General features: G+C 43.6%; 1 protein-coding gene across 1 annotated transcript in view; it reads left to right on the top strand.

The window, feature by feature from the left end:
- Positions 1 to 19,203, top strand: part of GRIN3A (glutamate ionotropic receptor NMDA type subunit 3A) — a 74,227-nt gene that overhangs the window by 7,455 nt on the left and 47,569 nt on the right. The window contains exon 2 of the mRNA XM_042822755.1: positions 6 to 619. Coding sequence (XP_042678689.1) covers positions 6 to 619 — 614 coding nt within the window. The remainder of the gene's footprint in view (positions 1 to 5; positions 620 to 19,203) is intronic.

Raw genomic sequence — 19,203 nt, 5'->3', positions numbered from 1 at the left:
GCCAGGGGTGCGCGGGCTCCTGGGCCGGGCGTGCCTGCTGCTGCTGCCGCCCTGCGCCCTGGTGCTGGCGGCGGTGCCCGGCTCCGCGTCCCACCCGCAGCCCTGCCAGATCCTGCGGCGCATCGGGCACACCGTCAGGGTGGGGGCCACCCACCTGCAGCCCCGCGGCCCCTCCGCCGCTTGGAGAGGGGAGGCGGCGGGCGGCGGCCCCGAGGGGGAGGTTGCGGCGGGGGCTCGGGGCCGCCGGCCGGGGGGCGGTGGGGAGCGGCAGCCGGGCCCCGCTCCCTCGCCGCGGGACGCGCTGCTGCTGGCCGTGGCTAACCTCAACGGCGTGGCCGGGCTGCTGCCCTACAACCTGTCCCTGGAAGTGGTGATGGCGATCGAGGCGGGGCTGGGCGACCTGCCCCTATTCCCCTTCTCTTCCCCCAGCGCTTCGTGGAGCAACGACCCCGTCTCCTTCCTGCAGAGCCTCTGCCACACCGTGGTGGTGCAGGGGGTCTCCGCCATCCTCGCCTTCCCGCAGAGCCGCGGGGAGATGCTGGAGCTGGACTTCGTCTCGGCGGCGCTGCGCATCCCCGTGGTCAGCATCGTACTGGGAGAGTTCCCCCGGCGGAGCCCGGTAAGGAGGTTGGGGGTGGGGAGGAGGGGGTGCAGCGCTATGCCCGCATCCCGGGAGCCCTGCGGGGTCGGGGCGCGGGGAGCGGTCCGGCATGGGGAACGCGCGGCGGTTTCGGGGCTGCCGGAGCCGTCCTGCACCCTCTCCCTCTTCCGGCGTTCTTTCCCAGTGGTGGCAGCGCACGAGCATCCTGTTCCCGCACAGGAGACGGCGACTCGGCGGTGAGAGCGAAGTTGAGAGCGCGGCGTGGTTTGCCGTGCGGAGTTGCAGGGCTGAGATTAGATAGCGGCTCTTGCGGTGCAGCCCGTGCGGTGTAAGAGGCGATCGATCCTCTGTAGAGGCTTAACTTGGCTTTTAGAGAAGCTTCCCACACCAAAAGAGGGTCGTTAGCGAAAAAGAGGGGGAGACGGGGGAGAGAGTAATGTTTTTATTTATTACTTTATGTATTTTTAGTGGTCGAAATGCTTTGCAGAGTTCCCGTGGGGTAGTATCTATGGACTGCTCACCCGGTGACAGTTTTCAGGGAAGCTCTTCGCTCTTGGCTTTTCATTGAGCATTTCTGTTACTTGTAGCTCATGCATCACTGCTAGTTTGATTTGTGGAGTATTGTAATGCTTACTTAAAACAGTAGAATGGCTAACTCTGTCTGCGTTTCATTGCGTAGCTGAAGTCATAGTATCAGAAGTCAGTGCCTAACTGCCTGAGGCACAATCTAAGGCAGCATCCCAGGAGTGCTGAATTTTCTGCCCTGCAGCGGTGGCATCCTTGTGTTATAAGCTCTGGGAAAAGGTGATGGTGGTTCAGTATGCTGCAAATGCAGGCTCAGTGCCATAAGTCACGTCCGGGCAAAGGAGTGGGAAGAAAACACACCCTTCTGTGCGGCCCACACGAGGGAAATTGTGGTAAGATGGCAGAAGCTGCCATTTAAGTAGCCAGGTGGAGCAGTTCCTTTAAGTAGAAGGAGATAGCACAACTTTGCACTCAGAATTTAATTAGAAAAAAAAAAAAAAAAAAAAAAAAAAAAGATTACCAACTGAATTTTCTTTGCAAAAGCAAATAGAAATCCCAGCCTGGATCAATATTTTCTGTATATTTTTTGGTATTAAGACTGTAACAGAAAGAGTAGGAAAAGAGCTAGTTTGTAATTGGAGGTGTGATCACTGTGTGCTGCTCTAAACTCTGCTCGTTTTCTCTTGCTTGGCAAGAAGGGTAGCGGGTTTCTCTACAGATTATGCATAAACTCAAGGGTGATCCATACTTCTGAATGCCACTTGTTCATATGTGCTTGATGCCAGTAGCACCCAAGTTAGCTGAGTGACACCAGCCTACCAGTTACATTCCCTATTGTACCTGAGCCAACAACCAAAGTTCCCTGAAGACCAGAGCCTGAACCATCTCATTGCTCTGTTAAAATCAGAATTATTTTCTCTTCCATGCCAGATGGGAGTAAGTTCATCTGGAGCTGCCTGAGGACACAGCATATGTTAAACGCATATCATGCAGGACAGCAGTCATTGTTCCTTTCACAGACTTCATGGTTCCTGCTTAACTTTCACGCTCTCCTCAGTGTGGAGCCAACTGTTTTCATTGGATAAATCTGTCCAAATCAGGACTTTGTTCCTAAGCAGACGTTTAAATGTCATTGTCGTCTATGACAGTGAAATCAATGCCTGACTTTAAATCAAATTTAAGTGCCGAGGAGATTCAGGTTTTTTTTTTTTCAGATCAGCTTAAAAAAAAATCACTCTTCAAGGTTTTGTGGATATTAAAAAAATCTAATCTGTATTTAAAGGCCAGTATATTTGGCCATATATTTAGTAATACAAATCTATTCATCTCCAAGATCGGCTTGGAGAGCCTGCACATCCTTCTGAATACTGCTTCATACTTATACTTAACAAACATCATTCAGAAGCTAACTCACCTCATGTGTTTCCCAGAGTTGCAAGATTTCCAGCACCATCTCAGACCTGGGAGAGGCAGAGCGGTTGACCTGGGCAGCTCTGATGGCTTATTGCCCCAGGCAGGAGTTTTGGCTGGCTGACTGCTTTGGCTACAGGCAGCATTAGAGCAGAAAGTTGTGGGTAGCATAGTGGTTAGGTGAGATAGGCTTTGCCACTAAATAGGCTGAGCAGCCAGTGTTTTAGAGGAGGAAAGAAATGAAAGGTGTTGAGGGCTGCAATCTCAGTCTTCCCCCAAGAGGGTGGTTGGGCCCTGGAACAGGCGCTGAGCTGCTGGAGTTCATGGATTGTTTGGACACCACTCAGACACTGGGGTTTGAATTTTGGGTGGAACGCTCTGGAGCCAGGAGTTGGACTCTGTGATCCTTGTGGTCACTTCCAGCTCTGGGTATTCTGTGACTGCGTTTCTGGTGTGGGAGCTGTCAGCCCTGAGAAGCCTCCCGTCCTGCTCTGCCTGGCAGAGCTCACTCTGCCTGTCTTCTCCTCACTCCTGCACAGCAGCATGGCCCCGGGCACGGCCTGCAGGCCTATGGCTTTCCATCCAGAATAGCAGTGAGCCCCCAGCGTGTTTGTCCTTGAAGTGCATTGCCTATCGCCTGTCCTGTTGGGAATGTTGCAGATGTGCGAACAAATATGACATATGCTAGGTGCTGTCCTAACAGCCCATCTTCAGTATTAGTTGGAGCTTTTGTTAGAATTGTTTTAAGGGAACAGCAAGGTCTAGTTTTCCAAGTTATGCCATGATGGGAACGTATAAATATAACACCTGTGCTGAACATCAACAGCCTTATTCCTTCATATGGAAGATTATAATAAGCAGATATTCATTGTAATTGAAAAGTACTTGGATTTTTGAGTAAGTCTTCTGTAACGTGGCACAAAGCAATACTTGAAATGAAGAGGAAGACTAGGATCTGGAACTGAAATTTATTTTAATAGCACTGGCTGTTGTCTTCATCACATGTGATGGTGTGCTTCAAACATGTGACATCAAGAGGAGGTACGCGGTGTCAGAGCTGGGCATCAGAAGCCAGCTGGATGATTAGTGCTTTTGAATGCTGTGTCTAAGCATCTTTTTAATGTCTGTTCTTCGTTAAATTCTTCTCTTCTGAAGCTAAGAGAATGACAAAGCTAACAGCGCTCCTCCACAACAATTAACAATGACTTGGCAACAACCATCACAGAGATACAGCATTGAGGTTTGTGTGTGTCAGAATACACACACAGCTTCAAGGGATGCTCTGCAGAATAAAATGTGACATATTTTTCTTTCGTTTTGATTTGTATATGTGATTTAGTGACTAACATAGACTGACAGTAAATCCAGACACTGTTGTGACCTGAAAAAAGCTGTTTACTTTTCTGAGTTTACTGTCAGTCCTGTAAATTTTCATACTTTCAGTAAGCAAAAATAACAATTTATCACCATCATTCAGCAAGCAGAAAACCACTGGATTCCTTTACACAAATTCAGATCACATTGAAGCTTTGACAGATCATTATTTTGGAAACGGCAGCTCACGAGCACTGATGTCATTAAGGCAGGACTTACCTTGTTAATTTTTTCATAACATACTACTTTTTCTTTTCAGTACTGCTAATGTCATTAGCTGTTTCTCCGGAGAGGAAATAGTGAACACGGCTAGGGAACAGGAGCCACAAATAAATGCAGTGATAACAGAGCTAGGAGTTTGGGAAGGATAGCCTGTAATTTTATTTTACAGGTGATAGTATCAGGAGCACAAGGGAGATAATGTTTGCAGCAGCTTTTGTCTGAACTTCAGAGCTAATGGACTATTTTCAGGGGGCTTCAGATAAATTGCTAACTGTAATGTCTTTTAACATTAGAAGGATTCTTTCCAGAGCAACAAAACAGAACAAAATAAATCTGAATCATCTTGGTTCCTTGGTTCCTGAAGTCCATACTTCATCTGGTTTCTGGAGTGACTGGAATTGCCAACACTTCTGATCACTGCTATGACTTCAGAAAGGGTAAAAAGAATACATAAATCTTGTGAAGAGTGTTAGTTTAAACAGTGAGTTTCCTGACAAATTAGCAATCTCATGCTCAGAGCAGAGGCTCTAAAAGAAAATGACCATTAGTATTTAACTTCAAAGGGATTAAGTTCTCTTTTGAAAATAAAAGGACCATGGGGGTGTGGAAGAGCTGTGCAGCTGATAGCGCAGGCACTTTTCCTCCTTCGAGCTATAATTGCATCAGAAAGTTATTTCTGATCTGCAGGGAAAAAAAAAAAAAAAAAAAAAAGAAGAAGAAAAGATATCTCATTGTCCAGGGGAGACTGCAAAACACATGCCTAGCTGCAGCTTCTCGTACTTCATACTATCATCTCTAATCTGACTTGTTCCACATGTTGGAGTTTGTACCACGTGCTGAACAGATGAGCAGTAAGTATGCAGTCATCCCTGTGATCACCAGTCCTCCTCACCTCGCTGCATAAATTGTGGCACACAGTGGCTGGGCACCTCAGGGGGGTTTGTGAGAGATGGAGTTGGATTCGTTGGTCCGTACAGGTCCCTTCCAGCTCCAGGTATTGTGATTCTATGAGGTTTCCTGGGGGAAAAAAAAGGAAACAAAATCTGGAAATGGCATGAAAACAAATGTTCAGTTGGTGTCAGGTGAAGGTCTCAGTGCTGTTCTGTTCTTAAAACTTCAGATATGCTATTAAGTGAAAGTCTTTTTACACTGCCTCCTAATGAAGTACCTCCTGTGGTCAGCTCTCCTAGAGCCATTAATTCTATCAAACACAAATTTCAGAGGTGTAATTCACATTTTGCTAGCAGTGTTGTTGTCGTAGTGCCATGAGTGAGATTTCTTTGTTGCAGCAACCCTCTGTTAAACTACAGCAGTGCCATGTTTGCTGACTGATCCCATTTCAGACAAGGTGACCTCTAGTACCTTTTGGGTGCTGCCATCTCCTGCCTCTCACTTGCCCCTCCTCCCTGGTATCCTACACTGTCCTCAGATTGTTACTTTAAGAACGGTTGAGAATGGTTTTTACCTGCGGCCCGGCATGTTGTGGAGCATTACAGGCTGAGACAAGCACAGCTTCAGTGTTTAATGAGTTGTCAGCTGAGGCCAGTCTGTCTGTTACCATAAACTTGGCAGATGCTTTGTGCTGATGGGAGAAAGTTGTTGTTTGTATTCTGTCCCATCATCAGAAAGCTCCCAGGTTTTCTGAAAGTGGTGATGGCATAATGTTTGAAAGTTGCATTGGCATCTGATACATTGTGAAGTCTTCTTGTTAATGCCATAGCTCAGGGTATATTTGTTTTTTTGAAATGCTGAGAAGTGGTGAAAGTTTATTTACTTAAGCTCTCTCCCTGAGTCCTTAATTCAGCATCACATTGAAGTGTGCTGAGGTGCACTTTTCCAAGTGTCACCTTTCAGTGCTATTTCCAACTTCTTTAGAAGGAAGCCTCTCAGAAAGCCATTGAATTTGCTGTCCTGCCATTGGGCTTCTGGAATTAAGGGATCTTGCAGCTTATAGTATTTTAGCGTGATACATGATAAATGTAGTTTGAGTTTCAAGAACGCATTTTCTTAGCTGTTTTATTGCTTGTGGAGAAACAGTGTTATGAGGTGAAGGAGTGTTTTCAGAAGTACTATTTCAAGACTTCACATTCTTTGTAACCGTAGAAGCTTACCTAGTATTTCTTACCATATAAGTTGCCATGAAATATTTCAGCATATTTCAGCAGGCTTCTTATCATCTAAGTTTCTTAAACATCTTTGGCATAGAAGTGTTCTTGTTTTCTAGCATTTGTGGTTTCATCAACCAACCATCCCAGAGCTATTCACAGCCGTATTTTATTTTACTTTTTTATTTTCCTTTTTCCAAACAATTGTTACTTAAGGAAATGTTGGCCATGCCTCATTCTGAGTGTCTGTTTATTTCCAAGTTGGAGGGTATAAGTAGCACATACCAATCTAAGACACTGGAGACTGGAGACTGGCAGCATTATTTGAAATACATATACCAGAGATTCTCTGTTCTAGTGGCTTCAGCTCAACAGTGGGAAAACTGTCTCAATTACAGCAATGGTTTATTACCCAGATTCAGAATGTTCACTGAGTCTATAATTATTCAAGGTATTTGACTTCATGAATCTTTAGATAAAATTATGTCAATGATCACTTTGTTCTTGAAGAGCATCTACTTTTGTCAAGTTTTATCAAATCACATAGTCAAGTTTATAAGCTTTGTTGTGTTCTCAGTTATATCAATTCCATTTGAAAAGAGTATAGAGGAGCTGCAACTGGGGAAAGAGGGGGGGGGGGAAAATGATTCTCACAATTGAATATTGGAAGGCACTTACTACATTAACTAAGAAAATTATCTTTCTTGAATTAATACAGAAACTAAAAAGCAAAGGTACCTGCCTTGTAGTCTAACATGCATTTATCTCTCAGTCTCCTTCCTTGCTGTACTGATCATATGGTACTAGATTTTTGAGAAAATATCTGAGCTGTCTAATAACAGGATTTCTGCATTCCCCATCATGTGTTATTGCTGTGATGCAGGAAACACTGAGTTAACATCAGATTCAGTTGCAAACTTGGTGTTTTCTTTTGTTATGGATATTTATAAAATGGTATCTTCCTAACTGAAGAGATCTTTCATAGTACAGTGTACAAACTCATGTTGATAATGAGTGATTAAATTATGACAGAGGTAAGTGGTTAATCCTTACTGGGCTTAATGACACGTGCTGACAGAAGAAACACCCATATGGCATTCAGTAAGTAAAAACTAAAATTTTGGCCAGGCAGATTTGCTAGTAGATACTATATGAATACAAAATGTAGGCAATAAACAGAATATTAACAAAGAAAAGATTCTCTACAAATGTAAATCAGGATGTTCAGTGTAATTTCCACCAAGAATTTATTAATCACAAAAGCCTGAGCAACCCATATTTGCACTAGAATATATGGCAGACCTCAGTAAGCTGTTGATCAATTCAATGTTCACAAATTCAAAGACCACTTACAAACATTTTCATTTAGATACAGTTAATGAGTTGTTTATTATTTAAACCCATGAGATAATGGAAGCATTAGAACTCAAATCTGTGTTGGATTTAGTTACTCATTTAAGTTATCAAATAAGAATGTTTAGCCTGTGTGTTCTATTCACTTCCTGCTGAGACTTCCTTATAATATTTGAATGTGAAAGAAATCCAGGTTTAGCAGAGATAAAATTTATGTATTTCTGTTAATCCCTAACAGTAATCAACAGAAAACTGGAAAAAGCAGTTTCTTTTCTCATTCCAGCGTTGTCTTCCCAAGAAGAATCATGTTTCAATTGATCTGAAAAAAGATCTTTTAAATAGTGTAAGGATTGTGTTTTCAGTCAAACAGAAGAGCCCACCAAATCACACTACAGTTTTGATAGCTGTGTGTTGGAGTTTATACTGAATAGCTAAAAGAAGCCAGAGAAAAGAAAGGAAAGAAAACAAGAAAGCTAGAGACATAAATGCAAGTGACACAAGGGCAGATAAGGAGAAAATAAACTGAATCAGGAAAGGAAGGAGTCTCTTTGTCTCTTAGTTTCTCTGACTCCAGAAGCATAAAAACAGAGTAATAGAGTTTTATGTGAAATCGCCGTATGAGGAGCCAGAGTCACCAAGCAGAGAGCCAAGAAGCTTGCCAGGGTTGAGTTGGCAGGGCTGCCTTGCTCACTGGATAGGGACACTTGTCTCCAGCAAGCTGTACTTCCCAAATGAGTCCTGCAGACATCTTGGGGAACTGCTAAGCCAACAGCATCGTCATGGGGGATGCTAGGCATCTTGTAGTTCCAGTGTGTCCCTGTATCTGCAGGTAGACCAGGATTGTACCAACATATGCAACATGAGACCAGTAGGTACCCAACAGGATGGGAGCAAGTCCACAGCAGCTCTGGGATTGCATCATCTGGCATCAGTGGCTGTTCTGTACATCTGATCCGGTCCTGAAGTTCTGCTTGTTTTTGCATGTATCCCGTTAGCCAAAGTGGTCCCCACCACACTGGGGAGAGGGTGTACAACAGCAGAAGAAGAAGTATTTAAGCTTGAGTAGACAGCAGTGATGGATGATTCATTTATTAAGGGAGTCACACTTGAGCAAAGCCATTTGTGCAAGGGACTCCTCAGCAGCGTGACTAACAAGTCCACAATCTGGCCCCAAGTGCTTCTCAGCTGTCACATCAAGCTCCGATTGTTACTTTTGGCAATTACTGACAAATACACAAGAACTGCCAAGAGTGGGGACGGACACCACAAACTGCAGCAAGCTGTAGTGGGTGTCATCTGCCACCTGTTCAGAGCACTGCTGGGACATGGCTTTGGCTTCGTGTGGGCTTTCAGGACGTACCTCTGTTTAGACCTGACATTCAGTTCTTCATCCTGAGCTTACTGTGTCGTTTCCCCACAGAGCAAAATGATACAGCATCTTGCAGCCCTGTGTTGCATATATAGCCTATGCAAGAAGCAGGGACAGCAAGTGAGGCGGTGGTGCTGAGTCTCTTTCTCTCTCACTCTGGGCTGTACCAAGCTGCTTGCTTGGCTTTCCCATTGCAGAAAGCTGACTGGAAGGTTTTTGCTTGGCACCTGGGGGGAAAGATCTGCTCACCAGCATGCTGGCTAATTAGCTTTTATCCAGAGTGCCGCAGTCACCTGAATATGTCCAACTGCAGATGGGGAGGTAGAGATGAGGGGGGAAAGTTAGTGTGATCACAGGTTCACCCTCTGCTGCCAGTAAAGTGCAGCAAATGGGTAAATTACTGCAATATTTTGATTGTTGCTGTTATATAGGAGAAGTCAAATGTCAAGAAATGCAGAGACAGGCATCATTTTCCTTTTCTTGCTACAGTATTTTTATTAGTTTTTATTCACCAGCTTTCATATGTGATGATAGCTTGCAAAGCCTATCTTGCAATGTGGAAATGATTTGAAATGCATTATAAAAATCTATGGATATGCTGCACAGGCATATTTTAAACTTTTAGTATTTCCCTAAAGGTGTACTATTCCAATTTCAGCTTTTTTAAGAATGTGAAGGAAATGATTGCCCATGCTGTTCATCAGACGTTTTACAAGGCTTAACTTAAGACAAGGTTAAAAGACAAGATAGATCTTCAAGCAAAAACTGAGATTTTGAAAATGAAGCCTTGCATTTGTTGCAAGGAAAGAACTATTAGACCTAGCAATTAATAGCAGAAAAGAACAGCCGTATTATGCACCGGGCTCTCTCAACGATGTCACTGATAAAGCAGTTGCATTACACTTGTTTTAATAGCATACTCACTCAAACCAGCTTAAAAAGAACTTTTTTTTTTTTTTTTTTTTCAAAGATGTGAAAAATCAGTATTATGAGTTCAGTTTGATAATTTTCTGGTGCTATTTTAGATGAAAGCATAATTATTTATCACTTTCTCAGCTTGTAAGGCTCACTCCTATATTTCAGTTAAACAGCTCTCGGTAGCGGAACAGTTTCTAAGAATTTACTGTACTTGACATAAGCATCAATACATGGGAAGAATAGATCTGAACATTACTTGGAGCTGATAGCTGCCCTCTGCAGAGCGTACTGGAGCTGTTTTAGCTGTAACTTACTTTTTGTAGCACACTAATATTGCACAGTTAGTTTTGCTCCTACATTAGAAGGGCAACAGGGTGAAGCAGTTACTTGTCTGGGCTTCCTCAGCTTAAATTGCTTGTGATAGGTGCTGAAATGTAGAGCTCTGAGAGGATGAATACATGCCCAGTAACTGCCTTGAGGGAAACAGAGGTAAGCAGTTGAATCAAAACACATTGGAGCTTTTGGTTTCAGCTTTGGGACATGAAAGCTTTTAATGTCCTTGCAGCACATTGTGCTGGCCAGATGGGAGTATCCGGGGGCTTAGTACGAGAGCACAAAATCAAGCAAGGCTGCAAGAGAAGGTGCTGCTTTCCTGTTCTTTGCTTCCCCTTTTCCAGCTGTTCTGATGACACTGGTTATGCTGTCTTGCCCACGACCCAGAAGAAAAAGACGTGCCCAAGGGAGTCTGGTGCCATCTGCAGCAGAGCTTGTGAAGTAGTTGAGATTTTGTTTTCATGAGGCATGGGATGCTGAGTTGAGCAGCACAGCCTGATCTGGTGCTCTTGCAGTGCTTGAGGCTGAAGGCAGGGAGAAATATAGGGAACAGCCTCCCCTTCCTGGCTGCCAGGCTTGTTCAGGATGTGAGCAGATGTGTGATCAGTGCAGCTGACAGGCTCCGTTCAGCCCTGTGCGTTTCTCAGAGAGAGAGAGAAAAAAAAAAAAATATGATCAAACATGGCATCAGTGTTCATTTCCCAGGGAGTCTGGGGAAAAAAATGACTATTAATCAGCTCTTTAAAAGTTCACGTTAAAATGTATCAGTATGGAAACATGCTGGATAGACTGGTACAGCTAATGATACCCTACTGGCCTCTAATGAAGTATCCCGCATCCAACAGTCAACCCAGGGAATGCAAAATGATCATTATTCAGTCACCCTTATGATCATCCTTTTATACGCATGAATTATTTACTTAGTACAGGCTACTTACACACTTGTTAATGAAAACCAGCTTTTCCATTGTAAGACCCATAAGATCTCTTCAGAGCATGTAATCCTTCTAACCATGTTTATTTCAGATTCATTATCCTGTGTTTTGTGTAATGTAATCTGTTACTGTATAAACAGAACATTCTTCAGAGCAGAAAAGGAATTCCTGTGGAAAAGGATTCCTTAATAACAAAACTTCCATTTTTTATTTTTTTATGTTTTTGAGAGCAGGATGGGTGAGTGGTCTGTTTCAAATATTGATGCCTAGAATCTCCAGGAACCCCCAGATTTAGTTCAGCTGCACTGTTCTGTACCTACTCTTCTGTTTTCAGCATATCTTGCTTCTTTCATCCTCTTTTAGTCTTGCCCACCGGTCTTTGTTCTGAATACTGTATTCCACCGTAGGATAAGACAGATCCTAAATTAACAGTCTTGACTCCAGAAAAAGACCACGAGGCTCTATTGTGATACAAATGATCAGCGACATAAATTGCTCATCACTCACTGTTCGTCACATTTTCTGAAGAGCACCAAAAATAAGACACTTATTTATAAATAGCTTAGCCTGCTAGTTTCCAGTGAAACTGATTTTTTATCTTCCCACCATTTTGACAGTGCATATAAATATGTAACACATAGTTTTGTGAAAGTTAGCTGTTCCACAATGTCCTCTGTGGGCATTCACAAGTCATCCAGGTTCGCAGCAAAGGAATAAATGGCAAAACGAGGCTTGTGGGATGCAGTGTGTCACGTTATTAGCAGAAGAAATATGCCTTGCTTAGAGAATGGGAGCTTGTTGCCCAGATCATACTGTTCTTGTATTCCTCCCCAGAAGTGCACTTTAAAAGGAAAATGAAATAAGAACTTACGTCGAATAATACATCTGATAATTACAGCCATTTTTTCTGCATGAAAAATACCTGAGATTTCTGAACAAGGATGAACAATAAAGGCATTAGGTATAACTGCATCCTCAAACCTTCCAAAAATTTATGTAAATGCTTCCTTTTACTTCACTGGCTTTCAGTAGGGACTGAAGTTTGAGATATGGTTTTAGCTGCTTGGCTAAGCCACATGGTATTTTTTTTGCATCCAGTCTGATGAGCATGAGAACTGAGATATACTTGGAAACTGAAACTTGAAAATATTGAAAGTGTTAATTTCTGCTGTTCACTTCCTACGAAATTCTGTCCTGGTGCAATTTGATTGCTCAAATGAATGGAAACGTTGACTACAAGAAGAGCTGTGAGGGTATCTATAGTTGTTTCTGATGTATTTGCTATCAAATGCAAGCTAATATATTCAGACTTCCAGTTCTCTTAAGCATGATCTGGCTATACTGAGTTTAAGGAATTAGTATAACAAATCTGTGGCTTGCTACTGTGATATTAAAACTATATTCATAATTGATCTCAACGTGGCTATCAACTTTGACCTTTAATTTTATATGTTTGTATCTTGTTTTTACCAGAGATTCCCTTCACTTAAAGATGTGTAAAAAGCCATTCACAGAACAAAACCAAAGATAAAAGAGACATTCCATCTTATTGTGGATCCTACATACTCTAGTGTTATAAGAGCAAATGCATGTCTTCCAGGGGTTTTGCAAAATTATTACTGATCTTATTAGTGAATAATGACCAACAGGATGGTTTATTATTGTCAGTAAGAGGGGAAGAAATAAGAATTCACTGTGACCATTGACCAGAGGACTGTAACAGGAAATCCAGACTTATGCAACTTAAAAGCCTTAAAAGCTTAAAAACCTGTAGAGAAATAGAGTGGGGTAAGGTACTGGACAGCTAAACATCCTTTGTTGGAAGTTTAGCAGTCTGCAGCTATTTAAATCAGTGCTCCTACACACGTACTCAATCTCCAGTCGATTGAAGAATGGTCTCCAAATAAACACTGCTTACTTTACCTTCGTTTCAGGAAAGATCCAGAACAGACCTTCGAAGATGCTGCTCTGTGTGTCTCTCCCTGCCTTTTATCCTCTCAGCTGGCTAGCTGTTTCACTCCTGTTTATTAATAATGCATCCTAGTGTTCTGTATGATACCACCGAGGGTTTTAAGCATGGAATTTTGCAGAATATTTTAGATCCCTTGCTCAGATGGGGCAGTGCTGCCTTCGTGTTGATGTAAAATACCAAAATTCAGAGCTTGCATTATTTTCACCTTCTTAAGTTCCATCCCAGATCACTGAAACATGTAGAAGTATAATCTTTTGAAAAACTGACCAAGACTTGCATTCATGTGCTGGAGCCGTGTAAAGAGAAAGAGAAAAGTGAAATAGGAAAAAGAGCATGTTCCTATTTCTCTGGGAAATATGCTGTTTTTGTGGTTTTAATTATAGGTTCCCTCCTCCTGAAGCAGTACTGTCTCCTGCAGCTTCCATCATATGTTCTTGTCAAACACGTAGGAGCAGTGCTCTGTCATCCCTTCCCTTCAGGTTGTCTGAGGGAATTAGGTGCTTCTCCGCAGCGCTAGCAGTTGTTGAGAGAATTACGAAGACTTGCTGAGGCAGAACCCACTGACGTGTATTCCTGATCCCTAAGCATGGTTCACCACCAGGCTGCACAGTTGTTGTGCATTGTCTGCGTGCAGATAGACAGACATGAGCGTCTTGCCGGGATTAGTGAGACATGACGCTCTTGTATTTTATCACAACTGCTTACCCATGTCAGAATCCCAGGGTGTGCTGCATTTTCACTGGTTCTTATCCTCTCTGTTAGGAGGATACAATCACCCACTCAAGAAGCAGAAATAGTGCATGACTAACTATGTCACGGAACAAATGATTAGCACTAAGTAGTTTGTGCTAGCTGTTTGCAAACAATCCACGTGCCGACAATTATACTGAAGCAATTTTGTGAATACCTAACTCTGTGCGTTTTGCTAAACTCAGGATGGGCTCCCATATCATTTAATCTGTAACTTTCACTAAAATTGCCGGTGCACTTTCTTCATTGGCCATTGTACTGGGAGCGTGGACCACAAAGCCATCCTTAGCGAGGGTGGTGAGAGGAACGGTGCCTCTCAAACCTCTCAAAAAGCAGCTGTGGTGCTGTGGAGGTTTATACACCGAGTGCCAGGGAGTGCAGCCACTTGCAGGCGGATCCACAGAAGCAGCCAGTGTTTGTGGATTTGCAGTTACGCAAGACAAGATGCTGATTTGCCCCAGCTGTACCCTGCCCACATGCAGAGATTCCAGTCTGGCTGCCATGCGTCAGAGCACTTGTTGGGCTCATTAGTGGGAGATGAGAGCCAGCTTGTCATCCACCTGCTGATGTTACTGTTAGGGAGCTGACCTAATGAGCGCCTGATGCTCGATGCAAGACTTGTGGTGAGTAAGAAGGTATCTCGTGTCGGTACAGAGCTCAGTGCTGACAAGAGCTTATTGATTCCTATGGTGCAGAGTATTTGAGAGTATTTTGTTTGATCGAAATGTGCAGCCCCTCTGGATCCTAAAGCACAAAGCTCTTAAAAAAATAAATACCCAACATGCTTTGGTAAATGGTAGTTTAAAGTGAGTGGAGTGGTTGTCAGTTGTCACAAGGCTGTGCAAACAGGAGGAGATGCATTATTTTATAAGAGGAGGATACTGAAGTAGTGGAGATTTAAAGGGGCTGCAGCAAAGGGGGGAGTCAGTATCGAAAATGAGATTAGTAAAGCCTTTCACCTTGTTCCTATGCTGCAAAGCATTCTGCCCATCAGTAATACCCAGCCTGTTAAATGAACACTATTACTTCATTACCTTCTCATAAATGAAGCCGATCCCAGTAACCTGCCAGAACAACATCTTCCATTTCCCCCTCAAGAAACAAAAAGGAGCAGTGCAAATACCTTTTTGCTTAAGTAGGCAGGACAATGACCCTTATTTACAGTGGAGCAAAGTTCACATGTAATTCCATCATAAATACTTGTCTAGATTCTCCTCACTAGTCTTCTTCTGTAAGGGTAAGAAGTATAAAGTCTGCTCTTTATAAAATAAAGAAAATAATGCTTCTCATTTTATTGTGATGGCCTTTGTTATCTGAGGCGGATGTTGGTGGTATGGCTGTAGAGGCTGAACCTTCATGACAGTATCTCATTACATGCTGTTAGCATGTGACAGATGGCAGCAGAGGGGCAGTCTGACAGAATGGTGTCTGAAATGGAAGTGTGTATGAAGCAAAGGTTTGTCACTAAATTCTTCCATGCAAAAAAAAATGGCCCCCATTGATATTTGTCAGTATTTGCTGAACATTGATGGAGACCAACCAGTGGGTGTGCAAGCAAAGAAATGTGATGAGTGGTGCATTTCAGCAGTGTTGGCAGCAAACAATGGGTCACTGCTGCTGGTGCAGATTGAGTGTGGCATGCAGGCTCTTGTTCATGCTGGTGAAAATGCATAACTAATGGTGATGACTATGCTGAAAAATGATGTTTTTTATCTGAGGATTTGCTTTATCAAACAGTGTTCTTAAGCTCTTGGTAATTTCCATGGTAATAAATAGGATGCACTACTTTTGGAGTGACCTATATATATTGAACTTTTCAATCACCACAGGCCTTGCTAGTGAGAACATTGTGCTGAATCACTGTTGCCCATATGCTAGTGAGTTTCTCTTTACCAGCAGAAGATCTAATATTTCTTTGACACCACACAGACTTCCTTTTTTTTTTTTTTTTCAACTCTTTGCAGTGCAGAAGCATTCATTTGGATGCGTATGCTGATGGGAGCTGGAAGCTGGAAGTGCCACTCTAGGGGGCAAAGCCTGGTGGAGATCCTCAGACTAAGTCAGTGACACCCTCCAGAAAATGAACTATGGCCTCCTCAAGCCCCTCATAATGCATGCCAAAGGGTGGAGGCTGCGCACTTGTCTTGCGTACTTCTCATTTTAAGGTCAATAGACTCAGTCCTCCTGAGTCCTCCAGCCTTGCTTTGGAGCCACTCTTGCATGACCAAAACAGGTCTCGGCATCCTTTCCTGATGAGCATTTTGGGTTCCATCTGGAAATCAGTTCAGACGTGAGAGTCCATCTTTTCCCATCCTTTGCCTACAAATTTGCGAGGAAAGGCTTGTCCATGAGGAGTGGCGCATGATGGATCTCCTGTCTCAGCAGAAGGCTTGTCCTCTGCTGGACATGTGGGACACACACAAAAAAAAAAACAATTAAAGGAAGGCTGTAAGGCAGGAAGCTCTCTCCTTGTGATAGAACCATAGTAGTGCAGCGAAACTCAGGGGCCACGGCCACCAGCACTGACCTGCCCTTGTGGTGCTTTCATATTGTTGTAGCAGAAAGAGGTCTGCAAGGTAAAGCTGATGGGCTGCTCCTGATGAAATACTGGAGCCAGTTGCGCTTGCCATGGGCACAGCCATACAAAGAGACATATTTACGTGGCCAGTGCCAGCATCCTGTGATCAGTACCAGCTGCTGGAGAGTGGTGGTGGCAGACACATAGTACAAGCCTTCAGTACAGCCAAGTCATCACACCAGCAATGGTGTGTTGTGGTTCCCAGCATGCATAGTCACATATTTATTTTTTGTCTGTGCACGCTATGACATATCACATGGGTAAGGATGGCTTAAAGGCTAGAAAGCATTGATTGCCATTGTTCCAATGAATTTGGACTCAGTGCAAAGGAAAGAAAAGTTGGAGTCATTAATATCTCCATGCTGTCACTTTATTGATGGTCTGAGCGTCCATCTTAGGTGCTGGTAGCTGTAATCTGTACAAATATTTGTGCACAGTAGAGAGATAATGCTACTGTATATGTACTGTCAAGTATTCAGATTAGAATACTAGATAGATTCAGAAGAGTAGATCACAAGGAGCTGTAAATGTCCACCTGATCGAATATTATGAATCATGGTCATGGCTGTTGAGTTCTGATGAATTCTCCAAGCCCCATCACAGCACCAGGTGTAACTGCTCTGCAGGCTACCTTTATAGTAAGGTCTACCTTTATCACATTATGATTGTTGGTAAGTTGTTTAAGTATTTAGAATTAATGAAGAAGTCAGAGTATCCAAGTGCTTGGCAGGCATCACTGAGTCATAAGGAATCCAGAAAGACAAGCCAGTGTGCTGTGAGTAGAGCAGTGGTACTAATATCCAAAGTACTTAACAGTAACTCATAAAATAAGTGTATTTGTAACTTCACACATTCTTTTATCTGTTGAGGCAGCTTTGTCTTGCATGGGTAGAAAGGGAATTTTGAGCATTAGATTCTGCTTCTGGCAAGATCTTGCTATATCGTCTAAGATATGTGACTTAACCTCTTTTTTTTTTTTTCCTTTGTCCCTTCAGATCCCTCTCTGCACAAAGGGATGTGAAATATTTATCTTGCTGTAAGCTGCAGGACTTCTAGGGCAGAAAGCCACTCCACAAGGGAGAAACTCAGACATGCTGTGGTGTTCGTATCCTGTGGTGCTCACTTATGCACTGTACTTCAACAGGGCCATCCTTGTCTTGCAGAGAGGAGCTTACATGCAAAGGGAGCACAGAGCAGGGCAGGGATTTCAAGCAGGATTGCTCAGTTGCTATATTTAATGCACAGCCAGGGTATCTTCCTCCTCCTCTTTTATCTCCTATCTCTCTCTGCCTTGGTAACAGCACTGTGCAGTCAGTCAGACACTTCTGTGGGAGGCTGCTGTGTGCTTGGTTGGAAGCTTAAATGCTTCTGCCTTTGGTGAAGAGGGAATTCTGGATTGCAGAATCACACCTTGTTTATCTTCTGCATGACCAGAAGAGAAATTTGCAAAGAGCATGACAAAGCTGCTAAACTGTACACTTGTCTTTTTTTTTCTTTTTTTTTTTTTATGTTGGTGGCGGTTGTGTTTTTGTTTGTTTGTTTTGCCAGTTTGTTTGTTCATGATCATGAATTCAGGATTAAGAAAAAAAGGAAAAAAATGAAAGTAAATATCAGTCACTGAGCTTTGCTGCATTTTCAGAAGTCATGCTTCCATCTCCTATTGAAGGAATGTAAATTTGCAGCCCAGAAGCCAACAAACAGAATCATAGAATGCGTTGGGTTGGAAGGGACCTGAAATCCCATTCAGCTCCAGTGCCCTGCTCTGGGCTGGCTGCCACCCACTGGATGAGGCTGCCCAGGGCCCCTTCCAACCTGGCCTGGAGTACCTCTAGGAATAGGGCACCCACAGCTTTCTTGGGCAGCTGTGCCAGGGCCTCATTACCTTCTGAGTAAAGAATTTCTTCTTAACATCTAAAGTGAATCTCCCCTCTTTTAGTGTAAAGCTATCATCCTTGTCCTACCGCTATGAAACCATGTAAAAAAATGATCTCCCTCCTGTTTAGTTCTCCCTTCAAGATATGGAAGGCTGCAGCGAGGTCCCTCCACAGCCTTCTCATCTCCGTGCTGAACAAGCCCAGCTCCCTCAGCCTGTCTTCACAGGAGAGGTGCTCCTGTCCTCTGATCTTCTTTGTGGCCCTCCTTAGGACCCACTCCAACAGCTCCTCATCTTCCTTGTGCTGGGGACCCCAGAACCGGATGCAGGACTGCAGGTGGGGCTTCATGAGGGCAGAACAGTTGGGGACAATCCCCAGTCTCTCTCTGCTGCCACCCCCCTGCTGATGCAGCCCAGGATACTGTCAGCCTTCTGGGCTGCAGGTGGACACTGTTGGCTCATGTCCAGCTTTTTGTCCACCAAGACTCCAACTTTGTCCCTGCAGAGCTGCTCTCAATGAGTTCTTCTCCCATTCTCTCTATACATCATGCCTCCCTCTTGCTCCTGAAGTTATTGCAGGCTTTGGCTGACATATTTCCCTCTGATGTTTCTTCTGCTGCTGGGATGGCAGAGTCCTACCATGCACTCAGGGATACCTGCAGGGGTGCAACCCGGCCAGCTGCCTGGCAGCAAGCCCTCAATATGCCACCCACACAGTGCCTCCCCACTGCTTGTGGCCCCTGGCATTCTCCAGGCTTATGTAGGGGGAGAAATCTTGCAGAGGGGAGGGCTGGGGTGCTCCCATGGAAATCTCTGCATCTAGTGAAAAAAAAATGAATTTGCAGGATTTGTTTTTTTAGAAGAGTTGCTTGATGTAGTTTTTTC

The sequence above is a fragment of the Centrocercus urophasianus genome, unplaced genomic scaffold (assembly GCF_019232065.1).
Source record: "Centrocercus urophasianus isolate 14NV4802_14NV808 unplaced genomic scaffold, USGS_Curo_1.0 seq_21, whole genome shotgun sequence".
Lineage (NCBI taxonomy): Eukaryota > Metazoa > Chordata > Aves > Galliformes > Phasianidae > Centrocercus > Centrocercus urophasianus.
Note: the sequence above shows the minus strand (reverse complement) of the source record. Positions and strands in the feature narration are given on the sequence as shown.